This window comes from Cyrtonyx montezumae, unplaced genomic scaffold (genome assembly GCF_038088225.1).
Source record: "Cyrtonyx montezumae isolate F1298 unplaced genomic scaffold, pur_monq_1.0 scaffold_4, whole genome shotgun sequence".
In the NCBI taxonomy this organism is placed as follows: domain Eukaryota; kingdom Metazoa; phylum Chordata; class Aves; order Galliformes; family Odontophoridae; genus Cyrtonyx; species Cyrtonyx montezumae.
The window spans coordinates 27,805,077-27,826,064 of NW_027072045.1; the positions used below are offsets into that span (position 1 = coordinate 27,805,077).

Genomic DNA, 20,988 nt, shown 5'->3' on the forward strand with positions numbered 1-20,988 from the left:
CAAATTCATGCTTTATTTTTAACTTCCATCTGGCAACAAAGACTAGTTCCCAGGCTGGAAGGAAAGTTACTTCAGCATCAGTTGGTAATACTGTAGAATTATGTCTGCTAATCAAAGAGCAAAGAATAAAGAGACAGCTATGAGTATTTTATAAACAACAACAAAAAAGGCCTTTTTAGCATTTTATATTTTGAAAACCAACTGTTGTATCACAGAAATGTACTAAAAGAAGGGTGAGACTGCAAAACCAGTCATTTGACACCTAGGAAACACAGGATCTAATGACAGCCTTCCAAACTGAGTTTATGCTTCTTGGTGGACATGTAATTGATAAAACATTGTTGAGGTTATCCCCTGTTTTCTAAAAAGGACACCTCGGGCACTGAGTATGAAATTCTGGTGACTTCTGTTTGTTTCAGCCACTGTTTTTGCAGCAACAGTGTTAAGAAAATCTAGAACTACAGTAGCACCATAATAATCATTCTATAAACTTCCAAGTTCAACTTTTTTTCAAGTTCAGAATTTTCCTTTTCCATACGCACATTCTGTGTTGCTGCAATATCCTGTCTTGTATGCTACCCATTTCTCCTTTAAAACATGTGGTTTCATGCACTGAAATCTGAAACCCGTGGTTTAAGGGATTGCAGTGCATAGGCTTCTCCTCTCCTGGCGCTTGGGTTAAAATCGTACTAATAGAGTGACTATTTTATGTAATCAGTCCAAAAGTAAGTTTGTTGCCATTCATTCAACTGTCAGTAGTTCTTAAGAAGTATCTTTTCTCTTTACCTTGATTTGATGTGATTATTTTTCTCATGCTAAGAGATTAAATGTATACCTTGTTCAGCAGGTTTCATAATAGATCAATAATTTGTTGGCTTAACTTTTTTTTTTCCTGTGGAAATGTGGGAAGATCAATGTCTATAGTGCCCTAGGTCATGATCAATACTTTTAATAAAACTTCCTTTTTTTTTTTAACCTCTGTACAGTTTTGCTTTTATTAATGAGCCTTTCCTTTAGTTTCAGACCATTAATGGTTTTCAGATAATGTCATACTGCCCAAGGTCAAGGCCAGTTTGAACTTATAACTCTACTTATCAGTGATTAAATCTGTTGGATGGGCTTAGATGTGTTAGGAGACATAAGAGTTTAAAACACTGCTTTGTGGGGACTCTAAAGAAAACAAAACCTCAACCTTTTGGGAAAACTACACATTAAGGCTATTTTCATTTCCTTCATAAACAAAGAACAATTGTCTTATTTATGGATCTCGTATTGACCATAACATCACAGGCAACTAGCATGGCCCTGACTGCTCCTAAATTAAAGTTATTAAATACTCCATTTTGAATTTTATAAAATTATATTGCTCATTTTGCAACATGAGTTTGTAATGAGATAGCATATCTTTTGCTGAAAATCCAAATGGGAAGCTAGTAACTTATCAAAGTATGTGTTATCAGCTGCAATGCTTGCAGAGAATATGATATTATTGTCTCTGAGGCTCAGCCTGGTGTTTTCTGAAATCAATGGAAAGATCTCATTAACTTCATTGGATATTGATTATGGCCATGGAGAACTTAAAACACTCATGAATATAAATGGTTTTATGGACCCATGTGTCTTTTTGTGTGTTGTACCTTGTCTGTAGTCTCTTGATTCAATTTTTGTAGTCTACCTAGAGGTTATACAAAAAAAGAACTGTATGTTTGCCAAGAGATTTTATAACACATTTTACCTTAAGGAATCTTCTTTGCTGTCTGTTACAAATGAGGTGTATAAAAAACTGGACCCTTTGACCGTTGACAGACAGACAGAATATTTTCTGTAGAAGATCTTTTTTTCTATTGTTTTGGTAGTTTTTGCCTTTTTTTTTTTTTTTTTTTTTTTTGTTAGGCAGCAGTTCACTTCATAGCAAATCATCACAGAGGAGTTTCAGCAGCAGAATCTCCACTCAGAAGGTGCCCTACAGACTCTGATAGCCTATCATCTTTAATTTAGAGATTTTGTTTCCAATCTTGTGATTACAGTTGAATGAACATTGTAGAAAAGTTTAAATTGTAGCTATCCATGGCATGCTTTTGCCTTAAATGATGGAACTTATGTTTTCAAGCCTCTAATCTTCACCAGCTCAAATAGTCACTGTAAAATAATTCCGCAGAGTGGAAGGAGAGTAAAATATGGGTACGTATGGTGACCCTGGAAGGAAATTAACTGTAGGAATTGACCTTTTGATTAGAAGTTTCTCTGCTGTAGCATTCAGTCTCAGGAAATAGAAGTTGTGGTAAATAGATGGCTGAATAGAAGACAGATTCTGTTCTTCAAGGAGAAACAGAGCAGAGATGCTGGCCAGTGGGAAAAGTGGACAAAGGGGAGGGATCATTGACTCCTGCTTCTCCTGACTTTGGGGATTTAGGATACAGTTTGTGTAAGGCAACAAAACATTCGGTGCTAAATCTGGGGCCAGGAAGAGCGTGAGTACACTGGAATTCTTCAAAATGGTTAATTGTATGAAAGTCAAATGGTCAGTCTGGCTCAGTTATTTCCACAGTAACTTTTACAGGTAAAGTGAAATGGGAATGGTTTAAATCCCATATCTGAAAAGTAAAACATTACTCGTATACCAGGGATCTGGCCTTGACACAGCTAGGAGTAACATGGGTTATGAAGTGGCAGTTTAGACATAAGCCTTCAATACCACAAAAATAAATTTTACGTAGTTGATCCTATTTGAATCAAAGCAGGCTCCAGCTTACTTCCACCTTGTTTTGTTTATTATGAGTACAAAAGGCCAGTAAAATAAGCAGACCCAACTTAAAGTGCATACAGACAGCAGATTTAGTAAATATAGCAAACTTGAATGATTTTTATGTTATTAGGTTTTGGCTTTACCTACAAAATGACTTAATAATAACGTTTCTTTAAAAAGAGTACAGACAGTTGTCAGAAACCAGATTTGGAGGTTAGTAGGTGACTCCTTTTGATTTTATTTGCTGTCATCTGCTACCCTGGACCCCCCTGGCCCCCTGTAATCCATCCTGATTCCTGCAGTCAAAACTAAATCAGAGAGGAGTCCGTGGAAACAAATATTTATATCCCTTGTAATCTGACACTGTGATATTGTACTGGGAACCTGAAAAGATGCCAGGCCATGCTTTGTGGCTAACAGCAATTGATCATGAATGAAACTGCAGAACTCTATTCCAAATTGTTGGCTTTCTAAATTTGATAATAAGTACATTTCCTGATAGAATATGGAAGTGCAATAAAGTGTGCATGCACGCTCTTTCTTCCTCACCCATCCAATTGCTGAATGCAGTTTGTACAGTATATTGTCGGAGCTGACAACCAAGTAAGAATTTTAGGAGCAGTTGGCTACCAAGTGATGGCAAATTTAAAGGTTATGCAAATTGTGCCAGTACAGCCCAGCTTGTTTCAGACCTCTTTTCTCTATTATCATATCAATTGAGTCAGCTCATTGTAGACAAAGCAAGGTTATGGGAACCACCTAGAGCATCATGCACCATTAAACATCAATGCAGCATACATGAACATCTGCAACAACGATCTTATTAACAGAGGGCATAATGGAAGGCAATAAACAGCTTTCTTAGTCACTTAATTGTAAAAAATTTTATAACCTAATACTTGCATTATTTATCAATAGCAAGTTGGCCAAAAATTATTAGATCGTACTATCTATCGCACATTGTGAATTACCACAAAAAATATGAGAATTCATCTGAGAGCAGTTAACACTGTAGTTAGTAAAGTGCTAATGCAATTTTCTTTCAACCTCTTACACACGATGAGGCATAGGTTAGGGTTTATAGCCTTTATCAGTGTCGCTTTTGTATTTGGCTGAAAATAAAGATGAAAAATGTAAAAATTGTTTTTGAATTTCCTGCTTCTTGAAAAATTCTTGACAAATTAAACACTTGAAAAAAATCAAGCTTGATTTGAATGGTAGAATACAGAAATGATAAAGTGGTCTTTGTGTGCTCACTCAAAACAGATGCTTAGTGAAACAAAGCATAGCATGTTAGATGTTCATTCTGCAAATGTATGTCAGCTCCTGGGCAGCCACTGCACTGAGCTAGATGAGAGCATGTGGAGTTGTGGTATCCAATGGCCCAGGAAATGAGTACTGAAATTAAAATAGGTTAAAATTTGAAGATAAAGACAAATGGGGTTCAGTTCTTCAGGGTCAGGTTAGGGCTGGCTGCCGAGAGGGAGGCAGGGCAGGGCAGGAGGTGAGCGCTGCAGGAGGACAGCACCGCTCCCAGCCTGCATGCACAGAACACAGGGGCATCCAGCTAGCAAAGAGGGGGGGAAATGACTTTTTCATTTGGGGGGAAACTTCCTTTCTAGAATTGCATGACTTCTTTTAAAGTCAGTGGTGTCACTCTATTTTTTGCTGGTGTTTTTAAGAGCAGCATATTCCCCCACTGAGGTTAGAACGAATCTCAGCCTACATTGCAGTGGCATCTTATAATGGAAGTAAATCCTGCAAAGCCTGAGAAAATTCATTTAGTAAGCAAGTTCCATTCTTCAAAAGTAAATAAGTAGCCTAGAGAGATCTTAATTAAAGGCCATAGAGAATTTAGAAATATAGCATGAGAAGAAAAAAAAAAAAGACTGGGAAAAAATTCTAGATCTGAGCTCCAAGTTAAAAGGCTGAAAAATTAAAATTTCTACGTGTTATTTGAGTATTCCAAAGCAGTTTAAATTTCTGAATTTTTTGTGACGTCTACCTCAGCAATCTCCAGCTAGCATCTAGTTCATTAAAAAAAATAAAAAGGAGAAATGTGTTTATATATTAACTTATTTATAGTAATGTTTCTAAGGAAGACTCTTTCATTTTGATGGACTGATTCTATTTATGAAACTAAATATAAATTCACCCAGAAGAAAAAGCTCCTTCAGAACTGCTCTGTGGTGACCTAATGCTCACTCCTTCTCTTTTCAGTCTTACTGATGCTCAAGTAAAAGAGAAATGCCTTGGGCCCATTTCTGCCTCCACTGACGACCCGTGCTTCTCAGATTATCATGTAGCATAAACAAAGCTGTCATGTAACATGGCATTTATTTAAATGATGTGATTTCTGTGTTCACCACTGTGAAACTGAGGTATCGCTAAGAAAGCTTGCAAGTTTTGACAGGTGTGTTTGCCGCATCGGGGCAATATGCTTAACGTGTAAGTAATGTAAAGCATAATGCAGCAGTTGACTTTCTCAAAACCAGATTATAATGTGTTTTTCTCCTTGTTTTAGCCAACGGCCTGATAAGCTTTTGGGTTGAGATTGATTTGACTGGGCAATAGATCAATATTTGTATGAAAATTCTCCCACAGGAGTGTTCTGATGGTCCAGCTGTGCAGTGTTTTCACGTGTATGTCTAGAATGTCATGGAATGGAGTACAGTCATTGTGCATTCTTGTTAGTGTGTGGGTCAGGGCAAAGAGTAAGTGCAGTGCATGGTCTGCTTTCCTAACTGAAAGATACTTTGGTTTTGTACAGCCCAAGTAGCCGAGTTTCAGACGGTTTAAGAGCTCCTGTGAGCTAGAACATGGGTCATGTAACTTGAGTGTACATATGTGATATACTGTAAGATAGACACTGAAAACTGAAATTCCGGCCATTGTTTGTATTTCTTGAGCTTCCTGTTAATGGATAGAAATAGAGATTTGTTTGTTTTCCAACTGCTATATGTGGCTCAAAAAGTAGTATATGGGGCCTGGTTTAGTCTGGTTTTCTTACTTTTAATGATGAAGAATTATGTGCACTGATCAAACCAAGTCATGTAGGACTTGCAGGGCTGAAGCAGAGCTCTATGTTTGGTTATATCTAAGGCCAGCATGTGTTTATGCCACGCTGTACTTTACTGGGGAGTTAGCCTCATCACTGCTTTCCTTTATTGTAACCTCCCTCTTCTTTCTTCAGTACTGTTTTTGACCTGAGCTTTTTATATGGTGAGCCTTTTCTTAATTTTGGCGTCCATACCTTCATCCTCTTTGCCTTTCCCGAGTCTTCGCCCCCTTCTCCTGGTGCAGAGATTCCAGGAAGCGCTTCAGCTCTGAGCCCTACCTTATGTCCCCCGCAGCCGCCGAGCCAGAGGAGCGCATTTTCTGGCAGCTCAGTGGGCGCAGTTTCATCTCACTCTAAAATCTGTGCCTAGCGGGCAAATGGCAAAGCTCATGTGTGCTCGGAAAGGCTTCCTCAACAGAGTTCATTGCCATCCTAAACTTTAAACATTGTGACACATGCCAGAAAAATTCAGCGGCTTGTTCTTTAGGGAAGTTTTTCCATATATGTAAGTATGCATTTATTTATTTATTTAAGATTAGCTCCCATGTGAAACAGAACTGTGGTGTTTTCTGTTGACCTCCACTCATTTCTCCATCTTCCGCACACAGCCATAGTGTTCTGCTTACCTGAACAAACAAAGAGTTATTCCATGTGAGAAATAAAGCAGAACTTCAACTCCTGTCATGGGCAGTGATTGTACAGACAATAAAAAAGGCTGAGTAACTCCCACACCTTCCATAAAGTAAACAAAACACATTTGGGCCTGTAAAAGCTATTGGTGAGTCATTAGTTATGCTGTTACTTCTTTAGCAGTTGTAAGAGACAGAGAATTCTGAGTCGGGTCATATGCTGGAGTAAATCACAAGGTGTTTCAGAGGAGTGGCACTGAACTGCCAGGAGGACAGACCAAGGTACACTTAGTTTCAGTGAGTATGCAATAAGTGCAGGAATATTCTTTAATTTTACGTCATTTCTAATAGCTAATATGGATGAGTTCCTCTGGAGGAGCCTTATTTCTCTATTAACTCTAATCTTATGAATCACACATATGCTACAAATATGGCATCGGAATAAAAATGCTGTTGACGAGATAATGGAGCAGTGCATATGTCTGGGCAGAGCTATAAGTACAAGACAAGTCTCAATTAATATCTTGGATTAACTTAACCTCTTCAGAGAGAGGGGAAGTGGGGTCTGCACACTGTTGTTTCCCCTCGGTACTCCTTATTATGACCATGAGTAGAGTCACAGAACCTCCAAAACCTTTGGCATCATATTCCCTCTCTGTTTCTACTGTAAATAAGTTGCCTCTAAGGGACAGGTGTTTGCATCTTGGCCAGCATAACTATATGTACTTACTTTTGCCTAGCAAGCTGCAAGAATTGTAGCCTAATTGCTCTATTTGGGTGTTTTATTATGGAAATAAATTCGTATTTGTATTAATTTTATTATACCGTAGGCATATAAATACATTGTAGATGATGACTACTCTATGACTTGTTTTGACTCACATTGTTCATTATACCTATAAAGGCATAACTTCTTCACTATTCGTTGTAATAAAGTTTTCTTGGCTATGTATTGAATTTGTTAGAATACAGCATCATTTGTTGTGCATTGTTACAATATTTGATTAGAAAATGTGAAAGCTTGTGGCTGACTTACATCTTGCTTGTTATACTATTTGACTCCATTGACTTACACAAATAAATTCCTTATTTTTCTGACAAGCCCTTCAGAGGCAGAACAATGCACATAAATAGATGGAGAAGAGGGAGCTGCTGGCATGGGAAGCAAGGCAAACTTAACATGCACACAAAGAGTGCCGGGGGGCTGTAGTGCTCATACAGTACAGCTATCTGAAGGTCCCAGCCTGAAAATGCAGGATCTCGGTCTGTTGCCTTGAAGTGACAGGTTGAATCAACACTGCCAGATTTGAAATACATTACCACTGGAAGTCATAAAGATTTCTAACTGGGCACACAGTGCCCAGCACCTCAGTCCATGCTGCCTTGCAGCTGTGGGCAGTGCTGTGCTGACAGAGGTGGGAAAATTACGGCATCTCTTTGTGAAAGAGATGTGTGGTATCTCTTTGTGAAACACAGCAACAGCAGTAGTTCCTACTGTAGGTAGAAAAGGAGAAAATGTTACACTGCTGGTTTTAAGAGATTCATTAATGTGCTGAAGAAGGTACAGAGGCTTAGAGCCATCAGGCTTCTGATTTCATCTTCTGCAAAGAGGTAACAGCTCGGTATCAGCCAGGCTGATATGGGTTTGTTCCAAATACTTTTCTCATTACTTCTTACCTTATAGCTGTCCAGAGACATTTATAGGTTTTGAGCTTAGGTTTCTACATTCTGTTAAGTTCTTCCTGTCTTTTTTTTTTTTTTCCCTTTCTTTATATCTGCTTTTGGCCCCTGATCTAAAGAAAATGAGAGAGGATGGGGGTGGGAAGGAGATGGGACAGAATTCTGTTTCACAGTTGTTCCTTTATTTTTTTTTTTCTTGTACAAGTTGAAGCTTACAAAAGAAAAATGATTTTGTCTCCATCTTGTAAGCATCTGTACTACCAACATCAGCCCAGGGATCAAAAGCTTATTTGAGGAAGTAGCTAGTCATTTTTGTATATATTTTAGGATTCCCTTCTTCCTTTTATTTTATTTTCATACAAACTTAAGGGCACTCTAACATGTTGCCTGTAAGTGTTCTGTTACAGGTAATTAAATGTAAGTTTACACATTTAATCTACTTTTAAGAGCAAGAGAGACTGGTAAATGACCCAGTTAAAGAAAGTACTCAGCCTAATTGGATGTAATGATTGCTTGCTGGTGTTTATTACTGTACTAAGAGTAGATGTGTAGTCTGTGATTCTAACTTGGTTTAAAAACAGACCTGGAATATTTGCAGCTATCATCAGAGTTCGATTGTTGGCGTTAACATCACAGACAAGGTTTGTGTTCAGCTAGAATGGGAGGAACAGCGTAAGTTCAGTTAATATTGTTCCACAATTGTTACCTCCCCAGACTCTTACCTAAAGAAATAACTAAAGCTAGATATGCTAGTGCATATTTTTGCCTGAGGAAAACAGAAATAGATTTCCCATCTTTAGGTACACAGTACAACACATTTCCAGTGACAACATTTACCAATGAGCTGATTCCCTATCAACGGATAGTGTCTTCAGCCTATGAAATCAGTACATTCATGTTTGATTCTTTCAGTATCATTCCAAAGCAGTTGATCTCCTCCATGGTGACCACTGAGGCAGCTGAATCTAAGATTTAAAATTTTATTAATGCTTGTTACTAGAACTTCCCTTTTTGTACACACCATTGTTTTTTTCCAGTTTGCACTCTTGATTCTCAATTCCAGCAAATGATGCCGAACTGGAATGTGTTGTATCTGAGTGTGTTTACCACAGAAGTTATTTGCTGCTTAAAAATAGAACACTGGATTTTATGCCCAGAGGAACAGCACTTGGATTTCAAAACACTTATGTAATTACTCTTTATTTCGTAAGCTTTCAAAATGATAAATGAAATCGGAACTGACTTAGAGACGCAAGGCCACTGATGACCAGTGCGCTCAGCTGAGGTGTCTCTCTCTCTTCACTGTGATGGATTTGAGAGTTGTACAAAATAATAGATCTCATATGAAAAGGAACTTAAAGTAACATTAAAGTCACAAAAGCAAGGATATTCAGAATGGCAATTTGTGCTTCATCTTCATTCACCCTGTTGTGCCTGGCAGTTGCAAGACACAGATCAGTGAGAGCTGTTAGCTATTTTTGTCCTGTTACACAGACATTGCAGGGTAAATTAACAGCAACCTTAGTTCTCAGTACCTTTGGGTTTTTGTTTTTGTAAGCAAGGAAAAAAACCTCAGTATTATTTTGTTCTATCTTTCACTGTATTAACCATTTTTGAGTGTAGTAGACCGTATGCTAGCAGAAGATCTCATATGGTTAAAGAAAGCTAGTTTACTTTATGGGATATGTACGGTGTGTGTAGATATCTTTATAATGTATTGTGTTCTCTGAAGCCATGTCAGCTGCTTCTGAGACTTCAGTACTTCAAAGTATGAGTTTATTGCCTCTCTTGAAAGTGTGTAATGTCATAGAAAAAGGAGATGGAATGTATGGTTCAGGTATAGATTGCAAACAGAAGTCAGAAAAAAATGATGACTTTCACATCAACAGATGTATTTTGGGTTTTTAGTCTAATTCAGTTCCTTGCAATTATGTCCTTGCAGGAGAAGGAATAGAATAAGAGCTCAGTGCAGTACTTACCTGAATGTGCTAGGAGTGTAGGGAAGGAATTAAGACAAAGGAGGAAAGAAAGGAGAAAGATGATGATGTGAACTTTTAGCAGAGAGTCTTGTATGATGCCAAGCCCCATTTACAGCATTCCAAATACAATGCCTGTGCATTATTCACTCTCTGTGCCCAAACACATACATTTGTATGCATATGCAAGTGTCTGCTGTGTATTTAATGTAGAACATCTGTGTGTGCCCAAGCAGTTTACCTTATTACAATGTGTCTTCCACAGATTTATCACTTTGTTCATTGTTTCAGCATTATCCAGAGCAGATCATATATATCATATATTTCTTATGAAATGGATGAATACACTCTGCTCCTCTGGCAGCGTTTACTATAAGACCTCACTTTCTTGATTTCCAATTCAAATGAATCCTGTTAAAATTACTAAAAATCATTACTCTTGAAGGCTATCTTAGGAGTACAACACAGCATCGAAGTTGGTTTCTAAATAGATTTCTTAATAGGCTAGAGAGAGTTCTTTAATTGGAATATTCCGTTTATGTTTTCCATTACCCTTTTTCCTTTGCCTCTCATGGATGGCTGTTGCTAATGCTCTCTCCCCTCCCCTCCTGGTGGGCCAGCCAACAGTTCCCTCTGGAGGCAGCATCATTATATCTGCCTGGTTCGCTCGTAGCAGATGGTGAGGAGCAGTAGAGCTGATACACTGCATTTCACAGAAACCGAGATCCTTCTGGTACCTCTGCAGCACACACAGACTTGCCTGATTTGAGACTGAATTCTTTATGTGCTTCCCAAACTAGGTTTCCTTGTTTGCTACTGTATGCATCAGCGTGGGAGTGATTTTTATGCTCTGCTATGTTGCTGGACAGCGAGGAAGCTACCCATCTCCAGCTTATAGCTGCTGGAGGATCTATTTCCTGCTTTATTTCTATATTTTTTACAAAATATTAGAGGAGGACAGCTCTGATGGTTTTCATTTTCACTGGTTGACAGGCTTTTCTTCCCCCTCCCCTTTCTTTAATTCCTGCTGTCTTCCAAAGGACAATCTGTTTGCTCTGAGACAGTTTAATGCATACTGACTACCAGAGGCAGAACTTCCATTGGCTCTGTTACAGGGGTAATTTACACTTTAACAAGGTATTGTGACAAGGTGGTAATTATATTTTTATCACGTCATTATGACATTACCACCTGGAAAGCCATAGCTGATTAATTAGTGGCGTATATTAAATTTATAACCCTCGAACTCTTAAAGTTATCGTACCTAAGTGGTGTAATTACGTTGAACTGTGGTGTGGCAGTGAATTGAGGTGAGGATGCTGAGTATCTACCTATTGCAATAGGTTTAACGAGTGCCAGTAGAGGGCAGGGAGCTGCAGAGATGGAAATACTTTTTAAAAAACAAATGGTAAGGAAGAATAAAATTGAATTCTTGAAACCAAATCTAGATAGATGGATAGTTGCAAAGCTTCTTACATGTATGTGTTTTCTTGAAAGATGTCATTCGAGAGCACTCGGTTATACGCTAGCTCTACATTTTACTGTTTCACTTATATTTTGCTTTTCTCAGTGCAGCCATTTCTATGGAACTTTTGGAGGCTTGGACAGGCTATTCTCAAAGCCACATCACCTCTCTGCAGCTAATAGGAAGCACTGGTTCTGGCAGGGTGGGCTTTTCTTAGTCTTTTCCATATGCCCATGTGTTTTATATTGCCCCTCCTGATTCAGTTCTTTTATCCTTAATAATGGGAGATAAAGAGAAGGTATGGAGCTGAAAGTAATTAATGAAAATGTCCACAACAAGTAGCTTAATCAAATTTACTTCCATGTCCCTGTGCAGTTAACACTGCAATGCAAATTATTATTATAAACCAAATCTGTTTTTATCCAAATTATTGTGCTAACAGTAAGAACACCAGTTTTGAATTGTTTTAATTTCACTGTTTGTTTTGCTTTTCTAAGTCATATTTGCAATTAACTGATTTTTATTCTCTCTTTCCATTATAGAAAATGAAGTAACTACTTTCCCTGTGCTAGTGAGTGACCAGAGTGAAATCGTGGATACCAATGGGGCTGGAGATGCATTTGTTGGAGGTATTTCTCACTTCACTCCCACTTAGAGATTATCCTATTGCTCTTCCTATTGCTCTTTCTCTATAAAATCTGCCATTTTTTCATGTAACCGTCCCTTAGAATTTTAAAGCTTTTCTCTGCATCCTGAAGTTAAGTGATTTAATTAAGTTCTGATTTTTAAGGGGAAAATGTGTTCTACTACTTTAAAGACAATATGCTGTTATGGTATATTCTGTTCATTTTCATGAGATTAATTGTATCTGTCAGACTGTTGCATAAACAAGCTGCATCAAGTACTATATAGTATACAGAAATCCCTCCTGGCTTAAATGTTAACACATTGTTGTTCTTTAAAACAGGTTGTAGTGAATATTAAACAGTATGTTAATAAATGAGAGTAGTATCTTCTGATCATGTCAATTTTGGTAGAACATCTGTTTCTAATACAATTATTTGGACATCAGGAAAGAACACAAAGGGTTAATATGTAAAAACAAACCCAGAAAATATCTGGCATTGCTTAATATCCATTTGCAAACTTACTATTTTTTTTGGCACAAGCTCTAAAGAAAAAAGAGGATGTTATGTCTGTGCCTGTTTTTAAAAATGATTCAATATAAGCCAAAAACCAATCTAATCCAAAAGTTCTGTCATTCGTTGTACCCTTCATACATCTAATTCTGTGATGCACTATTGCATCCTGAAGGCTCTGATGTCCAGGACATAGTGTCTCTAAGGAGATCTATTAGTTACTAATTTACTGGAAACATTACGTTTTCTTTATAAAGAGAAATCCAGAGCTCAATCCTGTAGCTATCCAGGGCATAACAAGCAGTGTGTTACCCAAATTAAAGCTTCAGAATTGCATCCCACTTCAAGAAAGTGTTAAAAATAAGCTGAGTCTTAAACATGTGAATAGTTCCATCCCTACTCAGTGCATCACTTAAACCTGTGACAAACTTTCAGTATGTGCCTAAATTCGGCTGTAAGTAGGAATGCTGGTACTCATTTGCCTTGGTGCTTTTGTGAATCAAAAAGGGCAGAAATAAAGGAAAACACTTTAGGTCATGTTATTCATGCACCTTTTAGTGCACACTTATCACTCTCTGTTGTTCCTAACTGACAGGAAAAAGAAAAAAAGACTAAATTTGAACCAGTGAGTAACAGTGACTGTTACCATAAATAAGGTCTTCAAGTGCTTATCCTTATATACGTGTGCTCTGTGTATCAGCTGTGCTGATAAGCTGCTGTTCTTGTCATGAAAAAAGAGAAGATCTTGCCCATTTTGTTTTCAGTTCCTGAAAATAAAATAACATCGGGTAGTGCCCAGGTGAGCAGTGCAGTAGACATCAGCCAAGCTTTGCCTCAGCAGGAAGCAGCTTTTCACGTCTGCCACATTTATCTCAGATTGTATTTATTCTGAGTTCTTCAGATTTTAGGCATTGTATGGAGATCAGGACTTTTATGTTTTTTTAATAGTCCTACCTTTGTTCTTCCGTGATTTAGCTGCAGGAAGAGAATTACAACTAATTAGGCTTTAAGAAATGCCTGGTCTCTCAAAACCATTCTTCTTTAAATTATATCCTTTTACTTGGTACTTCCACAGCTGGTGTGAGGGCTATAAACACTGGCTTCAGTAATTGTTCAGAATATACTAAATGGAGTGTTTGATATAAGGCAAACCAGATCCCATTCCAACTGCTGCCTTCCGTCAGCAGGGTAAAGAGTTCAGGCATGCCCTATCAGGCAAGGTTTGACTCAGTTGTGAGATTTCTTTCACCAATTGTCCAGCAGTGGATTTCAGCAGTTTGAAGAGTAGCAGTGTGGATAATGTTACATTTGAATGGGAAGAAAGGAAAGAGGATAACTCTTTAAAAGATCAACTTCCTTTTGCCATCCTAAAACTAATGAGGTAACATATCTTGATACAGCAGCAACCTTCAGTGTATGGAGGAATGATGACAAAGGTCCTCTATTACCATTTCTGGACATAACTTTCTTTTCCTTAGTTCCCCTACAATAGCACTGAGTGCAGTGTAGCATGGCATTATTCCATTCTCCCACTCACCTCTCCAGGTTAGGGAGGACCACAGCTACTTTCACCTCTGGAATGAGAATTGTCTCAACAGTTTCAAGTCTGTCTGGAACCTCACTGCAGTTAGATGTACCCGAGCATCGGTGTGTGAGCTTAGGTTCTTCTTTCACTGTATTTCATTCTGCTATGACTCAGAAACCAGTGTGAGCTTTAAAATACAGTTCTTCCATTAGGTTCTGAGTTCTCCTCTGTCATCACATAAATAATAAATTGGTCATTTATTCTCCTTAGAGAACAGATTTTCCTGAGTTTAGACCAGATGGAAGATTTGGGAGTCATAACAGTCTGGATACACAGCTGACTCCAGTCTTATATACTGTGGTCTCCTCCTTCATGGAGTCATTTCATTTTCCTTCCCATATGTAGGAAATGGGATACTGCGTAGGCTTTGATTTGGTCTGTGTTTCATTTGGGGGGAATGTCTGTATTTTTTCTGTATCACACTTTTCATGTGTTTTCAAAGGATGTACTTGCAGCAGGAAAAGTTCTTTATTGTCTCTTTAAAGAAAACCCTACACAGTAATGTGGACAATACTACCTAATGTGTGTATCTTCTGTTGATTCTTGCGTTGAGCCAGATGTATTGTCCTGATAGAACTTTTATAACAGGAAGGCTATGTTTTCTTCAGTGTTCTCCTAGTTTCTGTCTTTGATTGAGGTTTTTATCAAACTGTTACTACCTAGGCAACAGTACATATCATATTTTGATTTTGTTATCCTTGCAGTAAAGTGTTTCAGTGTTCATCTCTTAATTCACAAATGCACTGGTTGTTATACCATACTCTCCCAAACCTTTAGTCCTTTATTCAAGCCGTAGAGAACAAGAGTTTCGTGGCTGGTGGCAGGTATGTTAACATAATGAAAGGTGGTTTCGTTGGAGCAGAATGTCTTGCCTGAGAGGGAAATGTGGGATATAATGAGAATTAACCCCATCAAGCCAGATTTATTTTACATTAAGAGGTCAGGTTTGTTAGACTTCCTTGTATTTTGGAAGGTTTTTCACTGAGGCCCTCACCTCCAGAGGTGTAACTCGCAGACTGTAAGGAAATTTCATCTCAACAATTATGCCATCTTGGCTAGTCACCCCTCATGTATTCTCTGTGTGAGTGGAAAAGAATATATCTGATGTGTTTTGATTATTTTTTTTCCCTAGAACCTATCTATCTCCTGACAGTCATTAAACCTCAACTCATGAAAAAGACACAAAGTTTCTGGGCACTTGTGAGTTGATTTATCAGTTTGGTACTCGAAGCTGCTGGCCTCCAAGGGGTGTGATCTCACTCCGAATGCTAGCAACAAAAAATAAACCACATTCTTCAGTTGAAATGTGATTTTATTAAGCTGGCATCAGGAATATCTCTGAGATTCTCGCCTCTTACTGCAGGCTTCAAGTCATTTGCCATTCAGGCTGGTGCAGTGCATGCATGAGAAATCGGGTTTTAAAACTGCTGCGGGTACCTTTGTGCTAAAAATACTTCTCTAAACAGTGCTAACAGAGTGCTACCTTTATTGCTTTCCAACAACGCTGCTACGTTTTAGAAGTTTAAGCAATGATTTACTTTGTAGCATCTCAGCACCTCCTGTGAATTTCAGGGGTGCCGCAGATTTTTCAGTTATAGGTCTCTGAGGAACCCGTAAATTAAAGTTGCAAGTCCACCTCTGGGTTCTGAGGACATTGACAAATCACTTGAGCTTTGCTGCCATGGCTTATGACACAAGAGTCCTCCTAATGGAATTACGGCCTTATTTTGTAGAGTTTGTGCAACATTCTGCTATTCGTTAAATTATCATTTATTTATTGCTAGTCAGCCCCATTTTGAACTTCTGCAGCAATGTTAATCAAAGCATATTTAATGGCAGCAAACAGATTGAAATACAGTTTTGCCATCTTACGCTTTCCCTTATGCCTTCCTGCTCTCTTTAGCCTTAGTAAGGTCTGCCTTCTGTTGGGACTCCTCTTTGTCATTGCCACTGTATCCAATGAAAGCAGCAATAGAATCTTTTCTGATAGTTTCTGTCAATGTTCCCTGCAGAATCTCTGCCACTAAGAAGAATTGAATGGAGAATTCATAATAAATGAATAGAAGGTTTAAATCAATGTTTTTTTCAGGTTCTGCCAATAGAAATATTGACTTGGTAATCTGCTATGATTTAGTTTTATACTGCATGAAAAGTGCTAGAGTAGGAAGTGTAACCACAAATCATTCTCAAGTGATGTAATGAAGCAGTGACAGAATGATCGCAGTAAGTGTATATTACTTATCTATCTATAAAGATACTATACCGTTCTCAAGGAGAAGAAATCCCAAGATATAAGGAGCTCTTCATCAAGCATTATAAGGTGCCAAATACAAGCCAATAACAGTTTGCCTCTGCCTGTGTTAACACTGAGTAAACAGCTCAAACCACTTGTCATTTAAAAATCCCATTGACAGCGTTCATGTATAGAGGAATGTCATAGAGCTGTTATCTGTAGTTTGAAATCCACATTGAGAATTTTTTCCGGAGCACATGCAGAAGTGGCAGTTTTCTCTCCTTTGTGAAACCTAGTCTGATGCTGATGAGTTGGCCATCTTCTGTTTCAGCTATCAGAAAACGACTCTGAAATTAGGCAGGGAGAGCAACAGAAGAGGACTTATCTCCTTCTGTATGCATTTTTGAGCAAGTGTGCCTCGTGGCATCCTCATCTTCTCTTTGGAAGCCTTAGCAGAGATATTCATTTATGTTTCTATCACCAATCTGGCTAAATTAAATCATTCCCTCATCTTTAATATGAAGTTAATCCTGAACAATATTTGTCCATCTTAATCTAAGTGCCTTTACAAATTAGATAAAGACCCTGGACTCCTCTGAGTTTGCCTAAAGATCATCACATAGTTCCAGATTTAGTTTGCTTTTGTGAGGTAAAAGCTAATGATTGTCTATAAAGTGGCAGCCAGCTTTAATTTCAGAGTTAAGTAATATGTGATATATTTCTACACTATTGAAATGCTAAAATATTATCCTTAAAGGGAAACAATCTTTGAATATATAAATACATACATATGTTTATAAAAATGCCATGCCAGAAAATGTAAATATAGACTTGTAAAGAATAAACAGTGTGCAAAATAATAGCTCATCATTACTCGCCTTCTAAGTTTGATTCAAAAAACCTTTTCTAAAAAAGGTTAGTTTCTGTTTTCCAGAAAATATTGATAAAAATGGAGAGATAATGAAATCTGCTTTTGTAATTCCACAGAATCCATCATTTATGGAAGCAATCCTAGAATATTTGAAATAAAAAAATAATCTTGATGGCATTTATCGTGATCTGAACTGGCTCTGCTTTAAGCCATGGGCTGGAACCGGTGACCTCCAGGTGTTCCTTCCAGCCCCACTTGTGCTGTGATTCCAAGACTTCTAAACCTAGAGGAATTGAGGACCCAGGTGCCATTTCCTGCTTCTCTGAAAGTCCACCCTCAGTCATCCTCTGTGGGCTGTATTGGTTAAAGAGCAGAAGCTGACTAAATTAAAAAATGAAGCTGATACAATGGGAGTTCCATCTTCTCACAATAAATCTGATATAGAGCAAAGATGGGCTTCGTTCATGGCTTTGTTTAATGAGTCTCTTATGTATTTCAAGTAAAGAATTGTGCGGATAGTGACATGTGCATGTGTGTGAGAAATGGGAAACATTCTCATGGATGCTATATGGCTATACCAGGAGTGCTAAACATGACAAAAAGATCTGATAATGCAGTCAGCAGAGACAGGTGATTGGAGTGGTTTGTCAGAATACTAAATTATGGGTAAGCTTGTGACTGTATTAAAAAGCAAGCTCTTAATGGATTTATAGGACTGTCTAAGACCGTGGAAGAATCTGTTTTTACCAGAAACATAGCAGATGAAATACTCCTCTTGCTCGTTGACTTTTTATCTCTGTATGAATCTCTGTTCTAAGTGCTGCCTCCCCTCTAACACTCAGCACCCCCAAAATGTTTTAGATTGGTTGTAATAGGAGCTCAAGGAACTAGGAGTTGTTCTTTAATGAACAACAGGAGGATGATATGAGTAGCTACTTAATCCACTTGTAGTGGTCTTTAATTTGTATAGGGGTTTTTGTACATTTGAGATACTTTAGGAAGTTGTCATCACTTTTAATCACATTTGATATGTAGAAATACAGTGGATAAAATGTCACTGATGTTGACTACTGTACTCAGAGAGCTCCAGAGCCATGGGATGCAATTTTATTATTTTATTTGCCAGCTCCTTTTTTTTTTTTTTTGTGTGTGTGTGATTGCAATTAAATATGCATGTACATGTAACTTGTGGTTTATTTCTGCTATAACATTTATCTTCATGAGCAAAGAGACGAGGGGATACTTTTGAGATGTTTTGTCTTTTCTTTGAAGTAAAGATAAATGTTTTAGCAGAAATCAGCACTCTGTTAGTCTTCATTTATACAACATGGGTGGCTAATTGCCTCTGAGCAATCCTGTTGTTACAGAGATCATGGCTGATGAGATATGAAGCTTTGAAATAAAAATACCTTCTTAATGTCATCAGCATTTTGACTGACAGCCCATTTTGCCCAACTTTAATACTCCTGTTTTATAAACAGCATACATGATAGCTGAGCTGCAGATAGGGCATCAATCTCTGCTTGCTAGGGGAAATCTTGACATTGCGTTCACGACTTACTGCCTGTGTGTTCTGGTGGCATCCTTATTTCTCTCAGACAAATGTCACATCTGAACCTAGGCTATTAGGTGGCCATGTTATCTCTGTAACTGATCTTTGACAAACTGGAAGATGACCAGATTACATTTTCCTGGCTGACTTTGTTCAGCCTCAGCTAGAGGCACTTCATTATTCTGATCAATACTGTTGATCAGGTTGCTATTACTTTCAGCATTTATTCTGGCACAATTTAAATATTTGCCACAGGTTGAATTGCAACAACTTGAACAAAAACTTGAACGGAAAAATGAATGTCACTCAGCACTCAGGAGGAACAAGAAATATTCCTCTTTTCTGTTTAATTTCATACTTAACTTTTACTAATTCCATTCAGAGTTATTTCTTTGAAAGTAATACACTCTTCCGTGTTGGCATTATAGATGAAACTGGTAATAATTGTTGTCCCAGTGTAGTTGTGATCCAGTCCACTTAAGGTTTCTCTAATTGCTGCCATTCTGCAGATTTCTAACGTTCAGCTTAGTAAGTTTATTGCATACTTATTTTTTATCAAAACACAGTAACCTACATATGGTAATTCCCATTTTTATCTATACAATACTAAGGCAGTCCAGAAAAATATGGAGCAGCATTACTGTAAGGCAAAATCTTAATATGTTTGCTGATATTTTTTTTCAGTAAAATGTAGAAGTGAGAGATCCTTTTAAAAGGATCAGTGAGAGGAAATAAACCCTTGGAACTTTCTCACTAAACTGCAGAGGACCTGGTCCATCTAGCTGCCGTGTCTCTTTTCCTGTCAGCTACATCACCAGTGTTAAGGGGGTCTCACTATGCAGCAAGGTGATTAATATTTGGGGTTTTAAAAGGCCTAATTTCCTTCACCACAAATTCAGAGACGTTCTGGAAGGCTTTGTGATAAGCAAGCACTGAATAGGCTGTGTACATTTTCAAAACAAATCCACCACGTTAGAAATAGATTTTCAAAGCCAACTCTGAAGTTCCAATTTTTGACAAATTGACTTAACACCTCAAAGCAAATGATCACCATATAAAATATTTTGTCGTGCCTGCTATCCCTATCCTTATAACATTTTGTTTTACGCTAATGTGTCAAGTGTTAGAAAATCGTGTAATAATAAATAAAATGCTCATGTGGAAGGTTAGAAATTACTTTAATGAGTTATTATTGCCTTGCATTCAGACTGTTGGTAATGTTTTTGTGTTATTTTAATATGTTCTGAGTAGAGACAGAGGCACTAGTCAGATTGGATCATCAAGAACATTCCCCTGGGAATCAGGGCAGGATGCAGTCCCCTAAGAAACGATGTGTCAGATTAAGCTGATGCTATATTTGCAGGAAATACAACAAAATATAAAAATACACTGAAATATGTTATCTTTTTCTCATCTGATCTGAATTGGTTTGGTGCTACAGAGACTGACAGGATGATCAGAAAGGCACTTCTCAAGGTGTGGTGTTGGCTAGTGATATGTTCATTCTCTTCTATTGCACTGTGGCTTCTTCTATTATCTAATAGCATAGTAACTTCTCCCATTGTCTGTTCACTTTCCCCACACTGAGATGGGCTCATACTTGAGGTGGGAATGTTGCAAGCTGGCAATAAAAAGATTAACAAACATGGTCCGGGTTGAAAGCAGTGGTTGTAGCAGTGCATCCAGGTTTGTTTGACACTGATCTCTTACTCTATGGAATGAAAAGCATCAATCCAGGGCTGCAATAGATATTTAAATGGACAAAAGTTACTAAGTGACATCCTGTAGAATAGGAAGCATGTGAATATGATGCTGTGGTAGGCTTTCAGCCCACAAAAATAAAAAAATTCATAGGCTGCCTCACTGCCAAGTCATTCCCACTGCATTGGTAGTTGCTTTCTGATCCCTTTCACACTGCTTGGCGGCATGGTGTGGATGTATACCTGCAAGTAAAACCTTACTGGCTTATGTTGCTCTGCAAACACAGCTTAAAATTTCTAGTTTTTGTGCATGCAGATCTCAGCCATGAGGTTACATTCACATCACCATTTCTG

The 20,988-nt window shown here is 37.9% G+C and overlaps 1 protein-coding gene across 7 annotated transcripts in view; it reads left to right on the top strand.

Moving 5' to 3' along the window:
- Window positions 1-20,988, top strand: part of ADK (adenosine kinase) — a 260,222-nt gene that overhangs the window by 230,589 nt on the left and 8,645 nt on the right. For 6 of the 7 annotated variants that reach the window (XM_065746525.1, XM_065746522.1, XM_065746524.1 and 3 more), the window contains one exon: window positions 12,097-12,183. In XM_065746525.1, the coding sequence (XP_065602597.1) occupies window positions 12,097-12,183 (87 nt within the window). Of the gene's footprint in view, window positions 1-12,096; window positions 12,184-15,410; window positions 15,712-20,988 lie in introns of those variants that run through there. The other variant, XM_065746521.1, reaches the window with a different exon arrangement.